The sequence below is a fragment of the Meriones unguiculatus genome, chromosome 19, assembly GCF_030254825.1.
Source record: "Meriones unguiculatus strain TT.TT164.6M chromosome 19, Bangor_MerUng_6.1, whole genome shotgun sequence".
In the NCBI taxonomy this organism is placed as follows: Eukaryota; Metazoa; Chordata; class Mammalia; order Rodentia; family Muridae; genus Meriones; species Meriones unguiculatus.
This window is the reverse complement of record NC_083366.1, coordinates 57,341,310-57,361,125: the sequence shown is the minus strand read 5'-3', so window position 1 is coordinate 57,361,125 and position 19,816 is coordinate 57,341,310. Positions and strand designations below refer to the sequence as shown.

Sequence of the window (19,816 nt, the reverse complement as noted above, 5' to 3'; positions counted from 1 at the left end):
ATAAAGCACAACGTTTATAAGCAATCTCCAATGATTTTACGTATATTTAGGAAAGAGAAGATTCCTAGTTTCTGCATCTCACCTAAAGTTCTGACAGCTAATTCTACTTGTAGTCATTCAACATGAAGTTCAATTCTTAAATAGTTTCACAATTTTAGATACCAGTTTAATAGACTTTTCCATGCTAAATTCGGTCATACTGACTGTAAGCCCTGAACTACCCGCACTTTGCCAGACACTGGCTCTTGCAGCTTGCTTTTCCCACAACACAGGGCAGCAGCTAGCACAGTTTCTTATTCTTGTACAAAAGCAGAAAGGCAGAAAAAGCCAATAAGCACATCTCACTCAGAGAAATTTCCCAAGCCGTTCCATGCTACAAATGCATGCGGAGGTCAGGCTGACTCTGCAGCTGTCCTCCGAGACCTTCAGGAGCTACGGTTTCCCTAGTCATCATTTCCTCTATCAAAACAGAATTGCTTAAGAGACTACTAACACATGTTGTCAGAGATTCTGTTAGCTTAAAAAAACAAAAACAACCTTTACATAAATCATCACTGGCAGCTCTTCATTCACATGACAGCAAATGTACATTTAAAAGGAGTTTAAATGTACATTTAAGAATAAAATATGTACTTGCCCTCCATCAAATATTTTAATTCTTCTTGGTTCACTTTTGATTAAGGAATTTTCTTTATCTTGCTCATTGTTAATTTCAGAGTCATCTTTATTGCTGAGTTCAACTACTGTGGACTTTTGATTACCTAATGCTCTCTGAAAGGGAAAAACAAAAAGAGAAACTAATTTCATTAAACTGGAAACACAAACACCATGTTTCACTGGCAATTCACATAACCAAGTACAGACAAGTGGTTAGCTCAGTGGTGGTGGTGGTGGTGGGGCCCTCCACAGAGGTAGCAGGGTCAAGGCCATCTGTTCTCCTCCCTCCAGTCTCCCACCGCAGCCCTCGATACCTTGTTAGCCACCTTTGCTGGGAGTCTAGGAACTCAACAGAAATCCTTCTTTAACAGACTAAACAGTCTTTAGGTTGTGCTGGAAACCCTTACTGTAGTTTAAGTCTATGTCTTAAAGAGTTATTTCCTTGGAGATAGAAAAACACTAGTTACCGCTAGGGCACAATATAGTCTTAGCTCCCTCAAAGACACAACAGAGCTCCTTCAGCTCGGAAGACACAACAGAGCTCCTTCAGCTCGGAAGACACAACAGAGCTCCTTCAGCTCAGAAGAGGCAGCAAAGTGAATGAGAAACCCCACTTCCCATGTGCAGCCTGCCCCTGCTGGGTTGCTCTGAAGCAGAACATGGTCTCTCTCTGGCAGTTTCCAAAAACAAAACACTGATTAGCGTCAGACCAAGTCAGAGTCTTCAAGCTGACGATGATAAAATCTTTTGGGAAATGGTAAGTAAGACATCAAAATGGCAAAGCATCTACAGCTCTCGTAGAGGGAGTCCTGTCTTAGAGCTGTCTTCAAGACTTCATGGGCCATCCACTTTGTCAAAGCCAAGTGTTAACTGCAAAGGCTACTACGACCCTTGCCCTTGCTTCCACGTGTGGCACGGAAGAGCTCCCTTCCTACGGTGGGACTTGGCAAGACTGGAGTGACTTCCTGAGACCAGAAAGTGTGTGTTGTGAAGGAGCAGCTGCATCCCCTGGACAGGGGGCTTGGGAGCCCAGGCTTGACTACGGCAGCTGTAGGCAAAGGCTGCTGGCCGGTTCCAAGGAAGAGGAGAATGGTGAACACTGACATGCCCACCTTCCCTTCTACTCCCTAGGGGGCAAGCAGCCCAGACTCTCCACACAGCAAAATACACACATACACTCCTGGTGTGGACTTTACCCCTTCATCAAAGGTCTTGCTTACCGCCTTTCCAATATCAAATTCTGCTTTATCTCTGTTTTTAGGGAGGGGCGTGTCAAGGATGGAACCTACAACCTACAGATGTCAGGTTAGGTTCTTATTCCAAGAGCATGCCTCGGCCCACAACTCCCTGTATCTTTTCCTTCCATCAAATCCAGCTTCTACTTGCTAAAGATGTCAAATCATCATCTCGACAGTTCCGGGTGCTTGCCCACTCCTTGGCATCGTCTGGACACTGCTGACACTCTGCTTTTGTTTTCACTTTATTCTTTTAGTCTTTCTGCTCCATTCCATTCTGAAGCATGGATTTATTGCGATATGGCTTCTATACGAAAGCCAGCTAGCTCCCCAATTCCTGTGAGCCACTTGTTCATGGATTCAAGTCTCCAGTGACAAAATGTGTAGAGCAGAGGCATTATCATATGACGTCACTAGTCTTAAAAACTCTTGAAAGGCGTTTTTCTGAGTTGTGCTTGCTACCATTTCCCTCTGGGGCTCTCCTCCTATGAACAATTTCTTATTATTTCCTGAAAAGACTCTCTGCATCTTCTCTCCATCCCCTCCCTCTAAGCAGTCTGTCTGTCATTCCTGCTGATAAGACCTTCCTCCTGCAGCTCTCCTAAAGGTAAAGCTGAGTAACAAGCACCACTATTGCCAGGGCGTTTTCCACAGTGTTCGGTACTTCTACTCAGTACTTTGGCTTTTTAACTTTCCCCGTGAGTTCCTGGAGATGGAAGCGAGTATCTAACAACTCAACATTGAATTTCAGCTTCAGCCTGGGAGAACCATGTTCACAGCGACATTAGGGGTATAAACCTAGATCTTATGTTCTCATGAGGAGGTATGGCCCAACTAAGGTTCTAATTTAGGGGACTTGGGAATCTGAGAAATCTCTGGATGCACCTTCCTTCCCCGACATAGATGCTTTTCTAGCACTGGGTCCAGACTTTGATTTTCACCTTTGATTGTCAACTTCAAACTCCTTACAAAACCTCCTGTCCATGCCAGGGTTCCTGTAGTTTTCTTAAGCTAGACCAATTTCTTCACACTTAACACATGATTTAAAAATCTACTAATTAAGAAAAAAAATTGTCTAAAATAGGTTATTGCTAGTTTCATCCTTGACTCTCCTGAAGTAACACCACTTTGGAGTGCCTTCCCGTACCCAAAACTCCACAGAACAGCCCTATTAGAGCCAGGCAGACCTTGACTGTAATGCTAGCACCATGAGGGTTCATGTGGATAGGTTCATAAATGCTTATGAACCAGAACTCTAAGCTAGAGAACCTGCACCAGTCATTTATTTGATTGCTTAAGTGCTTTCCCCCATCTTAGAAAGCCAATAATTCTAATGAGAATTCCACAAATTACTTCAAATTATGTCATGACCTTGAATTATCCCATAAATCTTGATCAAATCAGCTAAGAAGGGAGTGAGTTCTTTCATGCACTTTTTGGCGGTAGCCAGTGGCTCTCAGAGGTTCACTTAGAAAATCGCAGTGGGCATGGTGCGAGCAGATCAGTCTACAGGAGGCACAGGACAAGTGTTTGTGGTTGTCTGTATAGTTTACAATGGAAGACAGTCATCTCTGGTAATCTACGCCTTGGTGTTTCCAAATTAAGACTTGAGAGATTATGGCCATGATCTATCTTCTCTCAGCTAACAATTCCTCAGCGAAGCGAAAAATCAGTGATAACTCCCACTGAAGGGAAAAACAACAACAAACCAACAGTCGGTGCACGGAGGAAGTTACTGCTTCAAAATATTTACAGACCGAGTCACTGGCAGAATGGCAGGTGGTTCTTCCCAGGGGGACAGCTGGGGAGAATGTCACCTCCCCTCTGGTAATCACACCGTACGAGTTATCATTCAAAATTAAAATGCTTATTGTAAGTAAGACACTTAAAGCTATCAGGCTTGTTGAAACTAATTTGCACAAACAACATCTGAAGATAAATTATATCTCAAGTACCTTGCTTAAGTTGTTTTTCCACTTGCTTGAATAGACCACTAAATCGGACTTTGAATGGGTGGTTATTGCTTGGCAATACAGTGACCTTCCAGTCTTCTGTTTAGAATTAAGGAGAGAAAGAGCAACTTTTGTAGGCAAACCGAGTGGGTTCGGGTTACTGGAGCTCACTGTCCAGCCAGTGTAGGCTGAAGTCTTTTGGTCGTTCTGAGGCAGTGGCAGTGACTTCTGTCTCAGCAGGTAACACCATGTAAAGCTGGTCGCGGTCTTGAGGCTGGGAAATGATGGCTGCTGAGCAGCTGAACTGCTGAGCAATGAGAGAGCAGGACCTGGAAGCTCGCTCTGCCCTTGGGCATTGACTTTGTTCTCTTGATTATTAACCCCTGGTGACTCCTTTTCCTGGTTGTCCGTAGATTTCAAAGGCAAAGTGCAGGCACTTTCTGATGGGACGGGTGAACTTCCCACCGGAGGAGGCAAAGATGTGGATGAGTTGGGGTTTTGAAACTCCTGCAATTCACTGACATGGTCTGTGGCTGCAAACTTCGAGGGTCCGGATGACAAATGATCAGTTGGTACAACCTGGGCCAAATTAGCATTCTCGTTGCCCTTTTCAGATGCAGAGAAAGCATCCTGCTCCAGCGACACTCCTTCAAGGGGCTCTGTGGTGCAAAGCTGCCTTACCAGCACTGGCTTCTTCTGCTTGTGGCCGTTGCCAGCTCTGGAGCTTGGCAGTTCCAAGGGTCTAAGGTTTGTGCTACAAACGGCTCCGTTCTCATCTTTAGCCCGCTTCTGGTGCTTTTCCATGGCAATGTCTAAACTGTTTGCTGGGGACAGCATCCTCTTACTCGAGGCTGAGGACTCTTGCTGTGGGGAGAGTCTACCCACAGACATCTTCTGATTTGTCGGCAAGGATTCCGAAACCGAAGCATTTGGGCCCATCTCTGGGAGGACTGTTTTGCACACAGATTCCTTCTCCGGTGTTGGCAATGCATTCTGGAGATGGCTCTGTGATTTTGGCATGGAATTTTGTTCTTCACTGACTGGCACTGTATTTTGATTAGTTTGGCAAACTGGCATGTTGGACAGATCATGGGTCACTAAGATTTGTGGCAGAGATGTGACGGTGGCAAAGCAGTACATGGGAACAGTACTCTGTTGGTGCACCGGCAGCACAAAGGATGGCACCCGGTCCTTTGGCAGCCCGAGCTCCAGCGGTGGTGGAGGGCAAGGTTTAGACACAGGATTGGACACTTTGGCTGCGACTGAAGCCGAGCATGGATCTGCTCCGGTTTGATCTGGAAGAACTTGTGTAGGTAGAGGATGCAGAGGACCAGAAGGGCAACCCTGGCCTGAAGTGAACGCTTGACACTGAAGCTGGTACTTGGGGGCAAAGCTACTCTCGCTTGTAGAGGACACACACGCCGTGGGATGTGCACCTGGCTTGCCACTCTGTGGAGATACTGGCAGACACAGCAGTGTGCTTTGGTGACTAAGGGGTGTGCTGCTTTTATTTAATAAATGGACACCAAGAAGCTGTTGAGGAGGAAAGGTGTCAGTAGGCCTGGAACCTGGCAATTCTGCCTGAAGATCCTTAGCCAGGGTCTGTGAGTGCACAGTAGGTGCGGGAAACTCGGCAGAAGGTACATCTGGAAGCCTCGGACCCTGGAAAGGCATTGCATTCACACTAGTAAGGACAGCATTCTGGAAAGAGGACGATGCACTGACAGGAGACAGATGACTATCTGAAGCTAGGTTTAACGATATCTGCCGGATCAGGGGACCCCGCCTCCTTTCCAAAAGGGGCACGTGTCCGGCGTTCCCACCACCAGATGGGGAGTTGGAGAGCTGTGATTCGCCGAGCGCTGCTGCTGCTGCTGCTGCTGCTGCTGCTGCTGCTGCTGCGTGGGGCAGAGAGATGCTCCCGCAGTCAAATGACTTACTTCTGAAATCAGACACCTCCATCAGGGTGGGCATACAACTGATCTGCTCCGACGCGGCTCTCCTCATTTCCCTGTGACTTCCAGGGACGCTCAGTGTGTTGGAGCCCAGGGGAATCAAAAGAAACTCCGCTTTACTTGGAAAATCGATTCTGGGGGAAACCTCTGCTTTAGAGGTGTCTTCTATGTCTAAGGAGGCTGAGAAGCTGGATGCGTGGGATAAGCTGCTCTCTCGGCTGAGACTCCGGGACAGTGTGGAGTCAAAGCTTGACTCGGTTGAGGAATGCTCTATCTCAGCTAGCCGGAGCCTTTTCTTTTTGGGCGGCAGCTTCTCTGTGGGCAGCTTTGACAAGGTTTCGCTGCGCTGAGGCCAAGTGAACTTCTCTGACTTTTCTTCGTCATGGCCCTGGGCTTCCAGGTCCCGGTCTGGCTCTTCAGTGACCAGAATTTCTGGGACCTGGATGTTGTGCTGCCGAACAAGTCTCAGGGGTTGTCCTAACACATACCGCTCACTTGGAATCTTTCTCGAACTTTCCCGTGCCTCTAGTGCCGTCTGGCGTGTGGCATCCCGAGGTGGGTGACCTTCCTCTGGGGGGATCCCTATCACTTTCAGAGCTCCTGGCACCCCGGTTCTGCCCAGCTCCTGCAAAGAAAAGGTGGTGCCTCCTTCCAAGGGCTCTGCCTTGTCGAATGAACTGGGCCTGCTCAGCGAGTTGGTGTGCTGGATGACAGAGATGCCGCCCCCTTGTCTCTTCACCTCTGTCTTGTCCTGAGCCGCAGAATTCAGCTGCTGTTCAACTACAGGGCATTGCTTCAGGTGCAAGGCCTGCGCAGGGACCCTGGCCACAAGCTGGACAGGAGAGCTCTGCAGCTGGACGCCTCTGTCACCTGCCGTGGCAGTGGCCTGTTTGGACGGACTGGGAGCAGGGCCTGGGACAGGCTGCAGCTGAAGGGCTTCAGTGCTTTCTGGAGACACCCCGCTCTCGCGTGGCTGCAGGTCCTCATCATCGCCCACACTCTTCATTTTCCTCCTTTTCCTTATCTGGGGCGTCTGCTCCCACGCGCCTGTAGGGCCAGAGACTCTGTAGTGGAGAACCTGGGGCTGTGTCCCGCCAGATGCGGGGCCGTGCTCGGGCTCTCTCACAGCTAACTTTGTTTTGGGCCCGTGTAACTCCGAACAGTAGAATTTCTTATGATTCTCGAAATTCTCCAGTTTCCGGTACCTGTTTCGACAGGTTTCACACTCAAACATGGTCCCTCGTCCCTGATGTGACTTCTTCTTTTCTAGGTGAGGCGTGTGCACTGCTTTGCTGGGCACCGGCCCAGGCTCACTGGTGGCTGGATTCCCCTGACAGCTCTCATCCACAGGCTGCCCGGGGCCCAGCACTTGACTCTCACTGGCTGTGGAGTCTTCCACCGCAGCCTGTCTGACCAGGGGATGGTGATGGCCGCTTGGGGGCATGGAAGGGTTGGGTCCTGACACAAAGACGTCATCATACAAGGTGCCAATTTTATCATCAAATGACTGGCTTCCTCTCAGAGGGGGAAGGGGGGAGATTATACTTGCAGGGACCGCCGAATAGCCCGTGGTTGGCATGGAGTTACTTCTCGTAATGGGCAGGCAGTCCAGGGAAGGGACAGACAGGAGGAACACTTGCTTTGACTTCTCAGTCGGGGTGAATGGGGACTTTGGTATGTCAGAGCTGGAGCTGGTCCTCCGTCCCATTGGTTTTAGGTCAAACTGGAAGGAATCTTTAAATATGTATGATTTGGGGGAGTCAATGCTCCCCCGTCTGGAAAGCGAGGTTCTCCGGGGCTTCACGCTATCCAGTTGCTTATCATCGACCAGGGCTTCATTGTCTGAAATCAGCTTTGAAATCCTTTCCTCCAGAGTTTTGGTTGCCAAGGGTGGGCGCATCTGACCTAAACCTGATGACTTCTCTCCAGCGGCCAGAGCAGAAGGCGCTGGGGCACCGATCCGAGGCCCCAGGGGGCCACCGTTTTTAGCTGGGTCTGGCTCCACGGTGGGGAAAGTTCTGGCAAACGGAGTTGGTGGACTCATGGCTTGATCAGCACTTTCAGATCTTGAAAAGTAGCCAGAATCTGTACTTCCTAAGCTCCGAGGACTCAGAAGCAGCTTTCCTTGCTGTTCCTGGGGGTCGTCGGTGGCCTGCTGCCTTTGGAGTTGCGCATGTGCGGTTCCACTGTGAGACTCTGTCTTCCCTTCCGACGGAATCACTTCCCCTTCTTGATGGCACTTCTCATCTGCCTCTAGGGAAGACGCGCCAGCTGAATGCGACAGCGTGTTTGCCACACGAAGGTCCTTCTGCCTCTGCGTGCTAGGAAGTTCAGGCCTGGGATCAGCCCCCTGCGGACCGTCGGTTCTTAAGGGGGACACACTTACTGGGTGGACCACAACTTTTGGTAACTCTGGCGGGCCTTGTGAGTCTGGAGGTCTGTCCTGTAAGGAGATGCCACTGACCGCTTGACCCGAGTTGCTTGGAACGGATTTGGGTAAAGCCTCGGGAGTTGATATCTTCTTCATCATCTGCGCGGGCTGCAGGTCCATGACAGCTGGGTCATTCTGCCTCCCATCTCCAGGCCCCTCTTCATCACTTTCCCCACTGTCTTCAACGTCTGAGTGGACACTAAGTGCCTTGGGGCACTCTTGGGACAAGAACAAACCACCAGCCTCTGGTTGTAAGACCAGACCCAGTTTGATGGTGTGGGCATGGGATTTTTTGTGCTTATACAGATTACTTTTAGTTTTAAATGAGAACCCGCAAGTCACGCAGGGGTAGGGACGCTCTCCAGTATGGGAGCGGATATGCTTTAGAAGCACGCTGGGCTTTGCACATGCTCGGTTGCAATACTCACAGATATATTTGCCTTGTTTTTTGGGCTTCTGATCTCGGAGAAGAAGATTGCACATTTGTTCTACGCTTTGACTGACAACAGAGGAAACATGGGTTGAGCTGTAAGTTGGCCCTAGGGGCGACTGTGTGGAACTGGCGGGGCTTACTGATGAAGGTGACGTGGAATCCATTTGCTGGTGTGGAGGAGTAACCTGAGTTCTACTGGTGGGAGAAGTGAGGCCTACAGCGGATGTCACTGCTATATTATAAATCGGCTCAAGTTTAGTGTTCTCATGGGTGTGCAGATTCGCTAGTGATCCGGTTACGCCCAGGTGCCCCGGAAGCTGTTGATTCTGTTGGCCAGGGCTGGGAACAAGGTGGTCTTGTGGGCTGTACAGGTGAGCAGCACACTGAGCTGCCACGTGCTCACTCTTCTGCGTGGAGGCCACATGTACCGGGTATGAGGTACACGGAGAACACTGCGATTCGGCAACCAATGCTTGGGAAGTCGGATCTGGGGCATCCAGGGAACTGTTTTTTAATTTAGAAGGGGATTGTACAGTTTTATTTGGTCTCAGTTTTTCTGTCTTAATTGCACAAGATGAGCCCTTTTGGGACAAGGTACTCAATTCTGGCTCCATTGCTTTCAGTAAGACATCGAAGGCGGTACTTGTATAGGAGGGCAGCGTGGCGCCACAGCAAGGAGAGCTACATTCACTACTGTCAGTCCTGGCTCTGCTGGAGGAGGAGGTGCAGTCCTGCTGTCCATCAGGGCCACTGAGCCTGGCTGGGTCTGCGCCCTCGGACCTCCATCTCCGCAGTTCTGACCGGTGGTGGGGAAACGCCGCTTTCTTTGGGGAGACCAAGTCTTCAGATTTGGAGGCCTCGGCAGTCATCCCAGGTGTTTCTCCATTTTGCTTGGCAAACTGCTTCCTGTTTTTGGCAGGGACACAGTTGTGTTTCTTGTGAGACTCTGGCCCACTCTGGAGCACATCGAACGCTGACTCTTCTGTGTTTTGCTTGTGTTTTGTCTGAAGAGGATTTCTCAGGGGGGATTTTGGTATTTTTTTCAGGTGATTCTCAGCAACAATCTTTTTTCGTTTCACACCTTTAAGAGACTCAGAAGCCCCTTTAACGCCAGCCTCTAGGATTTCTGTTAAGACAAAAGAAGAACATCTGTTGGTAAAATTGTACATTTGCCACAACTGTTTAAAAACTAAGATTAATATCAAGAGTGAGAAGCCTCTTTTAACAGAGCTGTGTCTTGACACTGTGGACATTTTAAGAGGGGATCCAATCCAAATCTACAGAAACCCTGACACAGATATCATGGTGAGGAGTGGAACACCCTGGAACACTCAGCTCCTTTCTGGAGGAGCCACTGCCCACAGAACAGTGCTGCTCACACTAGACTCTGAGAAGGCTGGCCAAACAGGGAAGAAAATTCAACCTTCCTAAAGGGGTACCTGACTCACAGCACATCCACAACTCTTTACTGGCTGCTCCAGCAGGCTCTGAGCAGGGATGATGCTATCTGCATGAGCAACAAGGTTAACATGTAGTAATAAATGTAGCAGTGACTCTACCTCCAGTGGTCACGGGAGAGGAGTCAGTGGGTCCAGGAAGTGGGACCACAGGGATTGTATCAAGGAACACAAAGTTACGAAAATAAACACACATTTGTGGTTTCTTGTCCAAAACACTAAAAAGTCCTAAGATTATGATGGCTCTTGGTTTAATAAAAATCACTAATGTAACTGAACAAAATATTTACTACATATGTTTCTTTGTATTTATGATGACTAGTAAGTCAAATAGACATACAGAGATAGACAGACAAGTAAAACCCATTACAGTGAAGAAAAGACACTGACCAAACTTTCAGCTTCTTTGGAAGCAAATCAGTTTAAATGTCATGAACTATCCAATTTCTCTAAACTATTTTGTAATGATTATTTGCCAGGATTCAGTCTGTTTTTGATTTGTTAGAGCCTTGGGCATAGAAAAAGAAATTACTCTTCCATATATTACTTATTTTAGAAAAAGCCAAATATTTTAATTCATTAGTTTCACATAGTTGTTATAATGTATATATCTGGAATTCATACTGGACTAAAACACTGTACTGTAATAAGCACTCTGCCTGTGAAGATGATGAAATTTACATAAAGCGTTCTATTTCTGTTGTGCCATGCATGTATGTGCTCTTAGTGGAGAGAAGATCCCCATTGACTGCACTGCACACACTCTTCCTCCCCAAGGGCAGGACAGGAAGGCAGGGACATCGCTCAAGCACTGCAATGAAGCGACACAGAACAGCCAGCTGTTTGCTAGAGAGCGATGCTGAGCAAGCCTTCTGGCCCCTTCTGGCCTCTCTTTTATGAAGTGACATTTTCCTCACTGGCTTCCCCTCACTATATGCACAACAAGCCATGATTTGCCCACGGCACTCTTTGACAAGCTGAGAAAAGATGATCTCCCTGAGGAGGGGTAGTTTTCCTGGCCACTCCCCAAAAGCCAGGAGGGGAGCTGTCGCAAACGTGAAAGCCATCAGGCAAGGACGGGAAGTCATTTGGGAGGGCTGGCCCGTGGACCTGAAATCCTGCTTCCACTGAGTCTCGTCAAAGTCCTCACTGGGTACATACAATAATTTTATTATTTCACATACTTTCTGGAATAAGCAGTTTTCAGTTTGTTCTTATTTTTAAAACCAGATCTTGCTACGTAGTCCATGCCGGCCTGAACTTGGGATCCTACTGCCTCTGCCTCCTGAGTGCTGGGATTATTCATGTAAACCACTAAATCAGACCCTTTTGTTGTTGTTTTAATTAAATGTACCTGGCATTGCAAAAAAAAAAAAAAAAAAAAAAAAAAAAAAAAAAAAATCAACCAGTAGGTGAAATAGTGAAAATTAAGTCATTTTAATTAAAAGTAACAAAAGTTTTGGCTTTGAACAGAACATGAAAGCTGGCTGTAAAGTGAGGTGATTGCTAATGTTAGCACCAGGAGGATGAGGTGAGCAAACTGCTTGAGGCCATCTTGGACCATACACTGTGACTGTCTCAAGAGAGAGAGAAAGTAACAGAATTTCCAACTTTCTCCTTCCTTATTTCTGAAAAAAAAAAAAAGAAAAAAAAAGTGACACAGTTCAGGATTAGAAAAACATTTTTGAGCTACATGTTCCCATTTCAGATTCAACCTTGAAGTCAACCTCTATCAGTTGCCATTACATTTCTAGCCAGTCTGTAAAGTTGTTCAGTTTCCATTCTTGATGCGTATCTTTAATTTTAGCAGATGGTACTGTGTGTGTGCACACACCTGTGTCATATGCCTGTGTGGGGGTACACCTGTCCCATATACCTGTGTGTGTGTGTGTACACCTGTGCTGTATGTCTATATGTGTGTGCACCTGTGTCATATGCCTGTGTATGTGTGCACCTGTGTCATAGGCCTGTGTGTGGATACACCTGTGCTGTATGCGTATGTATGTTATGCGGGTGTATGCCTGCATGCGTAGGTGTGCACCTGTGTTAAATGCCTATGCCTGTGGATGCATGTACATTGAATGTCTTGTGTGTGCACTTGTGTTGTACACCTATTCATGTGGATGCACCTATGCTGTGTATCTGTGTGTGTCATGTGCTACTGTGTGTGGGTTTGTCCACAGAGAGGCATAATGTGAAGACCGGAGCTTGCACTGGTTGTGTTTGCTCTGTTCCTCTCCACCATAGTTCTTAAGGTGGGGTTTGTCACAGAGCCGGGGTCTTGTCATTTGTGCCTCGCTGGCCAGCCAGCAAATCTCTAGGCTTCTCGACCCTGACCCCAGCAGAGAGACTACAGGCATGTGCTTCCACACCCAGCTTCTCCGTGAGGGCTGCCGACTGAAGTCAGGTCCTCACGCTGGCACAGCAAGCAGTGCCCACTGAGCCATCTTCCCAACCCCTCTTTTAAAACTTACTGTATGTTATGTATGACTGAAAGAATGAATGTGGACACCTGTGCACCATGAAGCATGCAGAATTCAAAGGACAACTTGTGGAACTGGTTCTTTCTTTCTTCTATCAGAGGTAAAAATTTATCAGGCTTGACAGCGCAAACACCTGTACATGTGGGCCTCAACTCCCAGTGATCCTCCTGCCTCAGCCTCATTGAGTTCTAGGATTACAGGTATATGTTCCCTACCCTGGCTCCATTTTCATTTCAGTATCTAATAAACACTTTTCCCCCTCAAAGTACTACATCCTCCTTTGCCTTCTGGCAGCTTAGTCTATTTAAGGGAACTTTTCTTCTAGCATATCTCCCAACACACTTTCTTTTTCTATTATGTTTATTTTTTAAATTAATTTATTGTTTATTAATTACAGTTTATTCACTCTGTATATGAGCTGTAGCCCCCTCCCTAGTCCCATCCCAATCCCACCCTCTCTACCTCATCTCCTTCCATGCCCCTCCCCAAGTCTACTGATGAGGGAGGTCCTCCTCCCCTTCCCTCTGATCCTAGTCTATCAGGTCTCATCAGGACTGGTTACATTGTCTTCCTCTGTGGGCTGGTAAGGCTGCATCCCCCCTCCTCTCAGGGGGAGGTCATCAAAGAGCAGGCCACTGAGTTCATGTCAGAGACAGTCCCTGTCCCCATTACTAGGAAATCTACTTGGACACTGAGCTGCCATGGACTACATCTATGCATGGGTTCTATGTTATATCCATGAATGGTCCTTGATGGGAGTATCAGTCTCAGAAAGGACCCCTGTGCGTATATATATCCTTGTGGAGCTCCTGTTCCCTCCAGATCTTTCTATCTCTCCCTTCTTTCATAAGATTCCCTGTATTTTGCCCAAAGTTTGACTGAGTCTCAGCCTCTGCTTTGATACCCTGCAGAGTAGAGTCTTTCAGAGTCCCTCTGTGGTAGGCTCCTGTCCTGTTCCCTGTTTTCTCCTTCTTCTGATGTCCATCCCATTTGCCTTTCTGAATGAGGACTGAGCATCTTAGCCAGAGTCCTCCTTCTTGCTTAGCTTCTTTAGCTATACAGATTTTGGTGTGTTTATCCTATATTATATGTCTAATATCCACTTATAAGTGAGTATATACCTTGTGTGTCTTTCTGCTTTTGGGATATCTCATTCAGGATGATCTTTTCTAGATCCCACCATTTGCCTGCAAATTTCATGATTTCCTTGTTTTTAATTGTTGAGTAGTATTCCAGTGCCCAACACACTTTCTTATACAATTTTCTTTGGGGTAAGATTCTTTTCTTTAATGCCAACGACGTATTGTGAATCACCATCACCACGATTTATACTGCTTTGAGATCTACTCCTCTTTGTTTAGTTTCTTCTGGCATTCTCTGTAATTCCGTAACTTTTCCTTTATGCCAACAATTTCATTTTCAAGCTACTAAAAACTCTTAACTGTTTTCATTACATTTATTAGCTTTGGAGTGTTGATGTTATTTAATTTCCTTAGTTTTATTTGCTATTTTAACTCAACTCATTTCATTCTTTTAAGTTCAAGCTCTTGTATTTATGATGTCATCAACTTCTGTGCTTAATGTTACTTCTATTTCCGTAGGGTTGTTTTCTTGAAAACTATTTTTGGTCCGTCTTTCATGTTCTCATAGCCTTTCTCTGGCTGAGAATATGGAGGAGACAAATACTCTGAGACGTACTCTAGGTCTTTTTTTCAAGCTGTCCTCTTTCCTCGATTTTGTGGGGTCTCTGTCCCAGGTACTTGAAAGGGGACAAAGTGATGGTGCTGTGCAGAGGGCTCACAGAGAAGTCCTTTCAGGGCTGTGTCAGCGAGGAAAGCTTCCTGCAATTTTGGTAGTGATGGCAGGACTCTTCACAAAGGCAGAAAACAAAGCCCAGGAACAGTTTGCCAAAAGCTCCACAGAGGTTTTCTGACTTTATACGGGCACACTGAGCTAGTCTGGGGGAAGGGGGAGAGGGGATTGAGCATTCCACAGAACCTCAACTGAATATACATGTGTGGCCTGTGCACCATAGCTGGAAATTCAGGACAAGTCATTTTCAGTAGGAAAATAGTTAGGCTAATTATGGCAGAGCCAGTTAACATAACATTATGGAGCCATTTAAAATAATTACTAAGATTACACAGCAATCTGAAAATTGTGACATATGAGGTATATATGCACATTCTTTTCTTTCCCGAGAGAGGTCTGGGCTAAGAGGCAGAGATCTGGGAATACATACTGAGAGCTGTTTTTGTAAAAGTAAATAAATGACCAGCCAAAGAGAACATGTTGTGGAGAGGAAAAGAAGCCTGACACCAGAGGCCCAGCTAATTGCTATATTTAAGACTGAGCTTGGAGTAAGAAGAAACAAGGCAGGAATTCAGAAGCTACAATGACACTGATGATAGTGACGTGCCTGGGGACCAGAGCTTCCATAGCTTTCACACCGAAGCTCTTGAGGCCAACAGCGTTGAACACACAGGATGGCACTGAGGAGAGTTACCAGGTTTGCTGGTCGTGGGAATGGAAGGCTGGCCTCAGGTCTGAAAACGTGGTAAGTGGGTTCCAGAGGTCAAACCCATCTCAGCCATGGGGGAAGTGTGGGGAGGAGGGGCCAGCACAGGGGCCAGTGAAGCCAGACTGCAACCTGGGAACATGGATATGAACGAGAAAGCCTAGATGCTACTGACAGGGCAGAAGAGAAGAGATTTCTCAGGGCGGGAGGGGTGTGTGTGTGTGTGTGTACAAGTAGAGAGGGAAGTAGAGGGGGGAAACTTAAGTGCGAGACAGAGAACCAGGAGATGAAATGCATAGTGAAGCGGTGAAATCAGGAAGGGATGGAGGACAACTGAATGCTGGGGATGAGACATGGTGGGTGTGGTTTCACGGAGGTAGCCCATCTCTGACTCCCTCCTGAGCAAGGGGACAGAAGAAAGCACTTTCAAGGACAAGGGGCTTTCATAAACACGGTGTGCAGAAAAAGTGCTTCAAACACACGCAGGAAACAGCAAGCCTTGCTGCACACACCCTCGCAGAGTGGAGGGCACTGTTGGAAAGCACTCTGCCAGCAGCTGATGCTCCGTCCTGAATACAGAGCAGGAGAAGTGGAAAATGCACAGTAGGAAACAGGAAGCCACAGCGGTTCGCTGCCAAGCTCTTCCTTCCCACCAGGAACACCATCAAGATATATTAACCAGGAACATAATCAAGCAGATTATAGCTGCTTTGGCAGCTGCTTGCGTCTCACCCATCTTCCCATTTTTATAGCACCTGAAGGAAACTCCACCATCAGCACAGGACTCTGTACTGACTAACGATTCAGCTTTCCACAATGAAGGCGAAACACAAAATGTGGATCTGGCTCAGTCATTAAGGTGTTTGGCATGAAAGCATGAGGTCTGGATCACCGGAACATACATTCAAGAAAATAGAGGAGAGGAGAGCAGAGGGGAGGAGGCACTGTGACACGGTGTCATAGAGCATGTCAGTCTTGAGAGACGGCAAGACACAAGATTATGCTGTTGGATTCACCAACCTAGGAAATACAGATGACTTCACTACAGAAACTTTAGAATGGAGGCTTGGTTGTTCCGATGTTATCAATTACAGTGGAAATTTAATGGAGCCACCATTTCAGATCCAAAAGAAATTTGGGACAAACGTCACAAAGCTGGCAAAGAAAACTATCCAAGGAAAGAAATACGATCCTGATTCTGCTGATAATTAGAGCGTGCCACACTTTGTTAAAAAAAAAAAAAAAAGTGAAGGCAGGAGGATGCCTGTGCTGACCAGCTAGTCCTGCGGAATCATGAGCTCCATGTCTGGTGACAAGAATGTCGGCCTCTGCCCTCAGTACACACATGCAGCACACACATGAACATGTACATATACCTACAACGCTCCCATACAAATGAAGTCAAAACAAAATCAAGAAAATGAAAACAGACTCCTTGCCAGCAGTCCTGTACCGAAATGCTAGGCCTTTTATCTGAACCTCTGCATATAAATGAGCCAGGGAAGAACAACAGGGAGAGGAATTCTAATAAGACTGACAAAGCTGCCACTGCTTTGACATCCTCCACCTTAAAGATGTTATTCTGAAGCTCTATTTTCCACATGGCCATGTAGAAAGCAAAATAATGACCAGCAAAAGGTGGGCACCCCAAGCCCTGGAGCACGCGAGCCTGCAGAGGCCGTGCCAGCCTGATGCGGTTACAGACTTGGGAATGAACACCTTATCCTGAATTACAGTGGGATCCTTTCAGATTTCACAGCAGAATCTCTGGCTAAACATCAGCCAGGAAAGAGACTGGACTGTGAGATGTAACCTGCCCCTGCTGTCACAAAGCTGCAGAGGAGCCTGGGTGTGCCTTGGAGGGTGTATGGTAGACCGGGACCTGAAGTGTCCTCAGACTCAAGTGTTGGAGGCCTCGCCTGAAGCAACTGGGCTGAGGTGGGACTTCACCCTTGAGCATGAGGGCTCAGCCTTCTCTGGGGGATTGATCAACTAGTGCACTCACAATCAGATGGCATCACTGTGGAGCAAGCAGGGCTTCAGGATGTGGGCTCCCTGGCCTTTCTGTACCTTTGTGTCAGATTGTAAGGAGGTGAGCAGTCTCTTCGGGATTCTCTGCTTTGTCTCCTGCCCAAAGGCATGAAGCTGGATCACCCAGAAACTGTGACCAAAATAAACTTCCCTCTTTAAAATGCCAGTCTCGGGCATTTTGTTACAGGAGGCAAAGCTGACTCAAACAGCATGTGCTTAGCAAATGCAAACTGCTGTTCTCCAAAATAAAGAACAAAGGAATGAATGGATAAGGGAATGGGAAAAGAAACATTAATCTAGCGACTGAAATGTTCTCAGGAAGCTGAGAGTGGCCTTTAGCTGAGAGTCAACAAATACATCTAGGAAGAACTGAGGAACACAGTTAAGATACTGACTGCTGCCAATACGCTCAATGAGCAAAGCAACCGATTACCCTTCCCAGCTCTAGAAACAGCCTCCTGCACCTTGTCTCTCATCGACATAACAACAGGACAGTGAGCACTTTAAATTGCTTAGTTTGACGCTCACAAGATTCAGGGCCCTGTGTAGCACACGTTAGTAAGGTGAGCTATCTAGAGCAGCAGAAGCAGACTGCTATCTACTAGGGCCAGACTAGACTGCCGAAAAGTTAAATAAGCACAGCATGCCTTCTAGCCACAACAAAGCTCAACTAGAAATAAGTACCAGGAGATGGCTGGAAAATCCCCAGCTGTATGGAGAGTAAGCAATACAATTCTAACTAGCTAAAGAGGAAAAAGAAGTCACCAGGGAAACGAGGAAAATCAAAACAAAACTTGCAAACTGGGAAGCCATGACGAGTACTTGCGTCATGCCAATCCATGCACTGCCTCAGTGCCACACACCACCACAAGGCCAGTCCCCAAGACTCAGAAGCAAAGCCCAGAGACCTCTTGCTGCAAGGCTGGGACAAGAGGAACTCTGCCGGAACCACTGCTGTTCCCGATCATTTCTTGACAGCAGCCAGCTTATGCAATAAGCCAGAAGTGATGATAAGGACAAGTGATATTTTGTGGGGACAGTCCTACACAGAGTCCCAGAGAAACGAGCGAAAGTCTCGAGTGGTGCCTCCTTACCAAACTTACAAACATCAATATTCTTACTTACACCAAATCTGGTAGAAGATATAGCGGAAAGCGCTTTATTTACAACCGAAACCTAGAAACTCATAAAAGTAAATTTTACACCAAGTATTAAAAACATGAGAAAATGCAACCGTCGGCGGTGTGACACACCTGGAACAGGGAAGGAGGTGCAGGGCGTCAGGGGGGCTACGTGCAAGCCTCAAAAGGCTGGGGTGGGTTCTTGCCTCTGCCAAGAGTCAATACTGTGAAGGGGCCAGCTCAGGTCCTTCCAAATTTATATATTTTATAAAAATTAAAAAAACCTCTTCAGTTTCTAAGATGTGGCAAACCATAGTGTTTATTCAGATGGATCAGCCTCAACTGGGCAACAGACTTCTGCAAAGGACTGTAAAGGCAAAGTCATAGCCTCGACACAGTAACTAAACCAGGAACCCGCCAAATGAGAGCAGTGGCGAAATGGAAACTCAGAAAGCTTTAATATGCCATCAAGCCAGAGTTCAAAATCTTAGAAAAACGATGGTACCATTTTCCATATACGATTCTGATCTCATATGAGATGATAAAATAAATGAAGGTTATGAGCAAACTGTGTAAAATAAATAAATAAATAAATGAAGATTCAATATAAAACCAGAGAGCTAGAAAGCCACAGATGACTTCTTGGCTTATCTTATGCTGGAAACATATTAAGTATTTAAAAAACAAACAAACTAACTAACAAAAGAAGAGTGATTTAAATACATCAAAACTATAGTCTCTAGGTATGTAAATTATATAAATATATACAAAGTTTTAAAAAATGAGAAATATGCCTGCAGATGAAAGGTTGATATAGTAATGTATAAGCAAAAAAGAAAATTAAATAATCCAGAACTTGTCTGAGAATTAGCTAAACAAAGCATCAGCATTACCAGCTTGGAGGTAATGAAGCACTAGAAAGATAATGAGGTTACCAGGTCAAGACCCATGAGGGACTAAAGTCCCCCCAAGTTAGAACACTAGTGTCCTTTTCCCCAGGAGAGGTCAGCATATTCAAAGGGCGAGGGGGCCTTAAGGCTGTGTAGTTCTGGTTGTCTAAATAATAGCTGAGTCTAGGGCACATGCTGCATGGAAGCCCTGAATAGTCTCTCCTAGCTTGGCGCTCCAGAGGCCTCAGTCTAAGAGTGAGGATGCACTGGATGAAAATCAAGCTTTGCGTATATTCACCTTTTATGGCTCCCAAAGTCACAAGCCTGAACCCATGAAGATCGCTTAGATGGCTATTCACCCAGAAGCCTGGAAGAAGAAAATTAAAATCTTCTCTGAAGGAAGATTGCAACCTAGCCTTCAAAATACTTCCAGTTTTCAAATAAAATGTCCAGTACTCGATCAAAGACAACCAATCACCTGAGAAAAGAATTCAGCATGAAAGAAACATTACTGTAAATGTAGTGACAGGGAGCCAATATACCAGAACAAGTAAAGGCTTTGTATGTGTTTATCTTGTTGAAGAAGAATACTAAAGGTCTAAAAGAGAGCCACAAGGTAAAACCGACACTGTGGATGCGAAAAGCCAAATATA

General features: G+C 46.5%; 1 protein-coding gene across 5 annotated transcripts in view; it reads right to left on the bottom strand.

Moving 5' to 3' along the window:
- Hivep1 (HIVEP zinc finger 1) overlaps positions 1 to 19,816 on the bottom strand; it is a 130,233-nt gene that overhangs the window by 25,340 nt on the left and 85,077 nt on the right. For all 5 annotated transcript variants that reach the window (XM_060372643.1, XM_060372641.1, XM_060372642.1 and 2 more), the window contains 2 exons: positions 3,848 to 9,789; positions 638 to 771 (listed from right to left, as the gene is read on the bottom strand). In XM_060372643.1, coding sequence (XP_060228626.1) covers positions 638 to 771; positions 3,848 to 9,789 — 6,076 coding nt within the window. The remainder of the gene's footprint in view (positions 1 to 637; positions 772 to 3,847; positions 9,790 to 19,816) is intronic.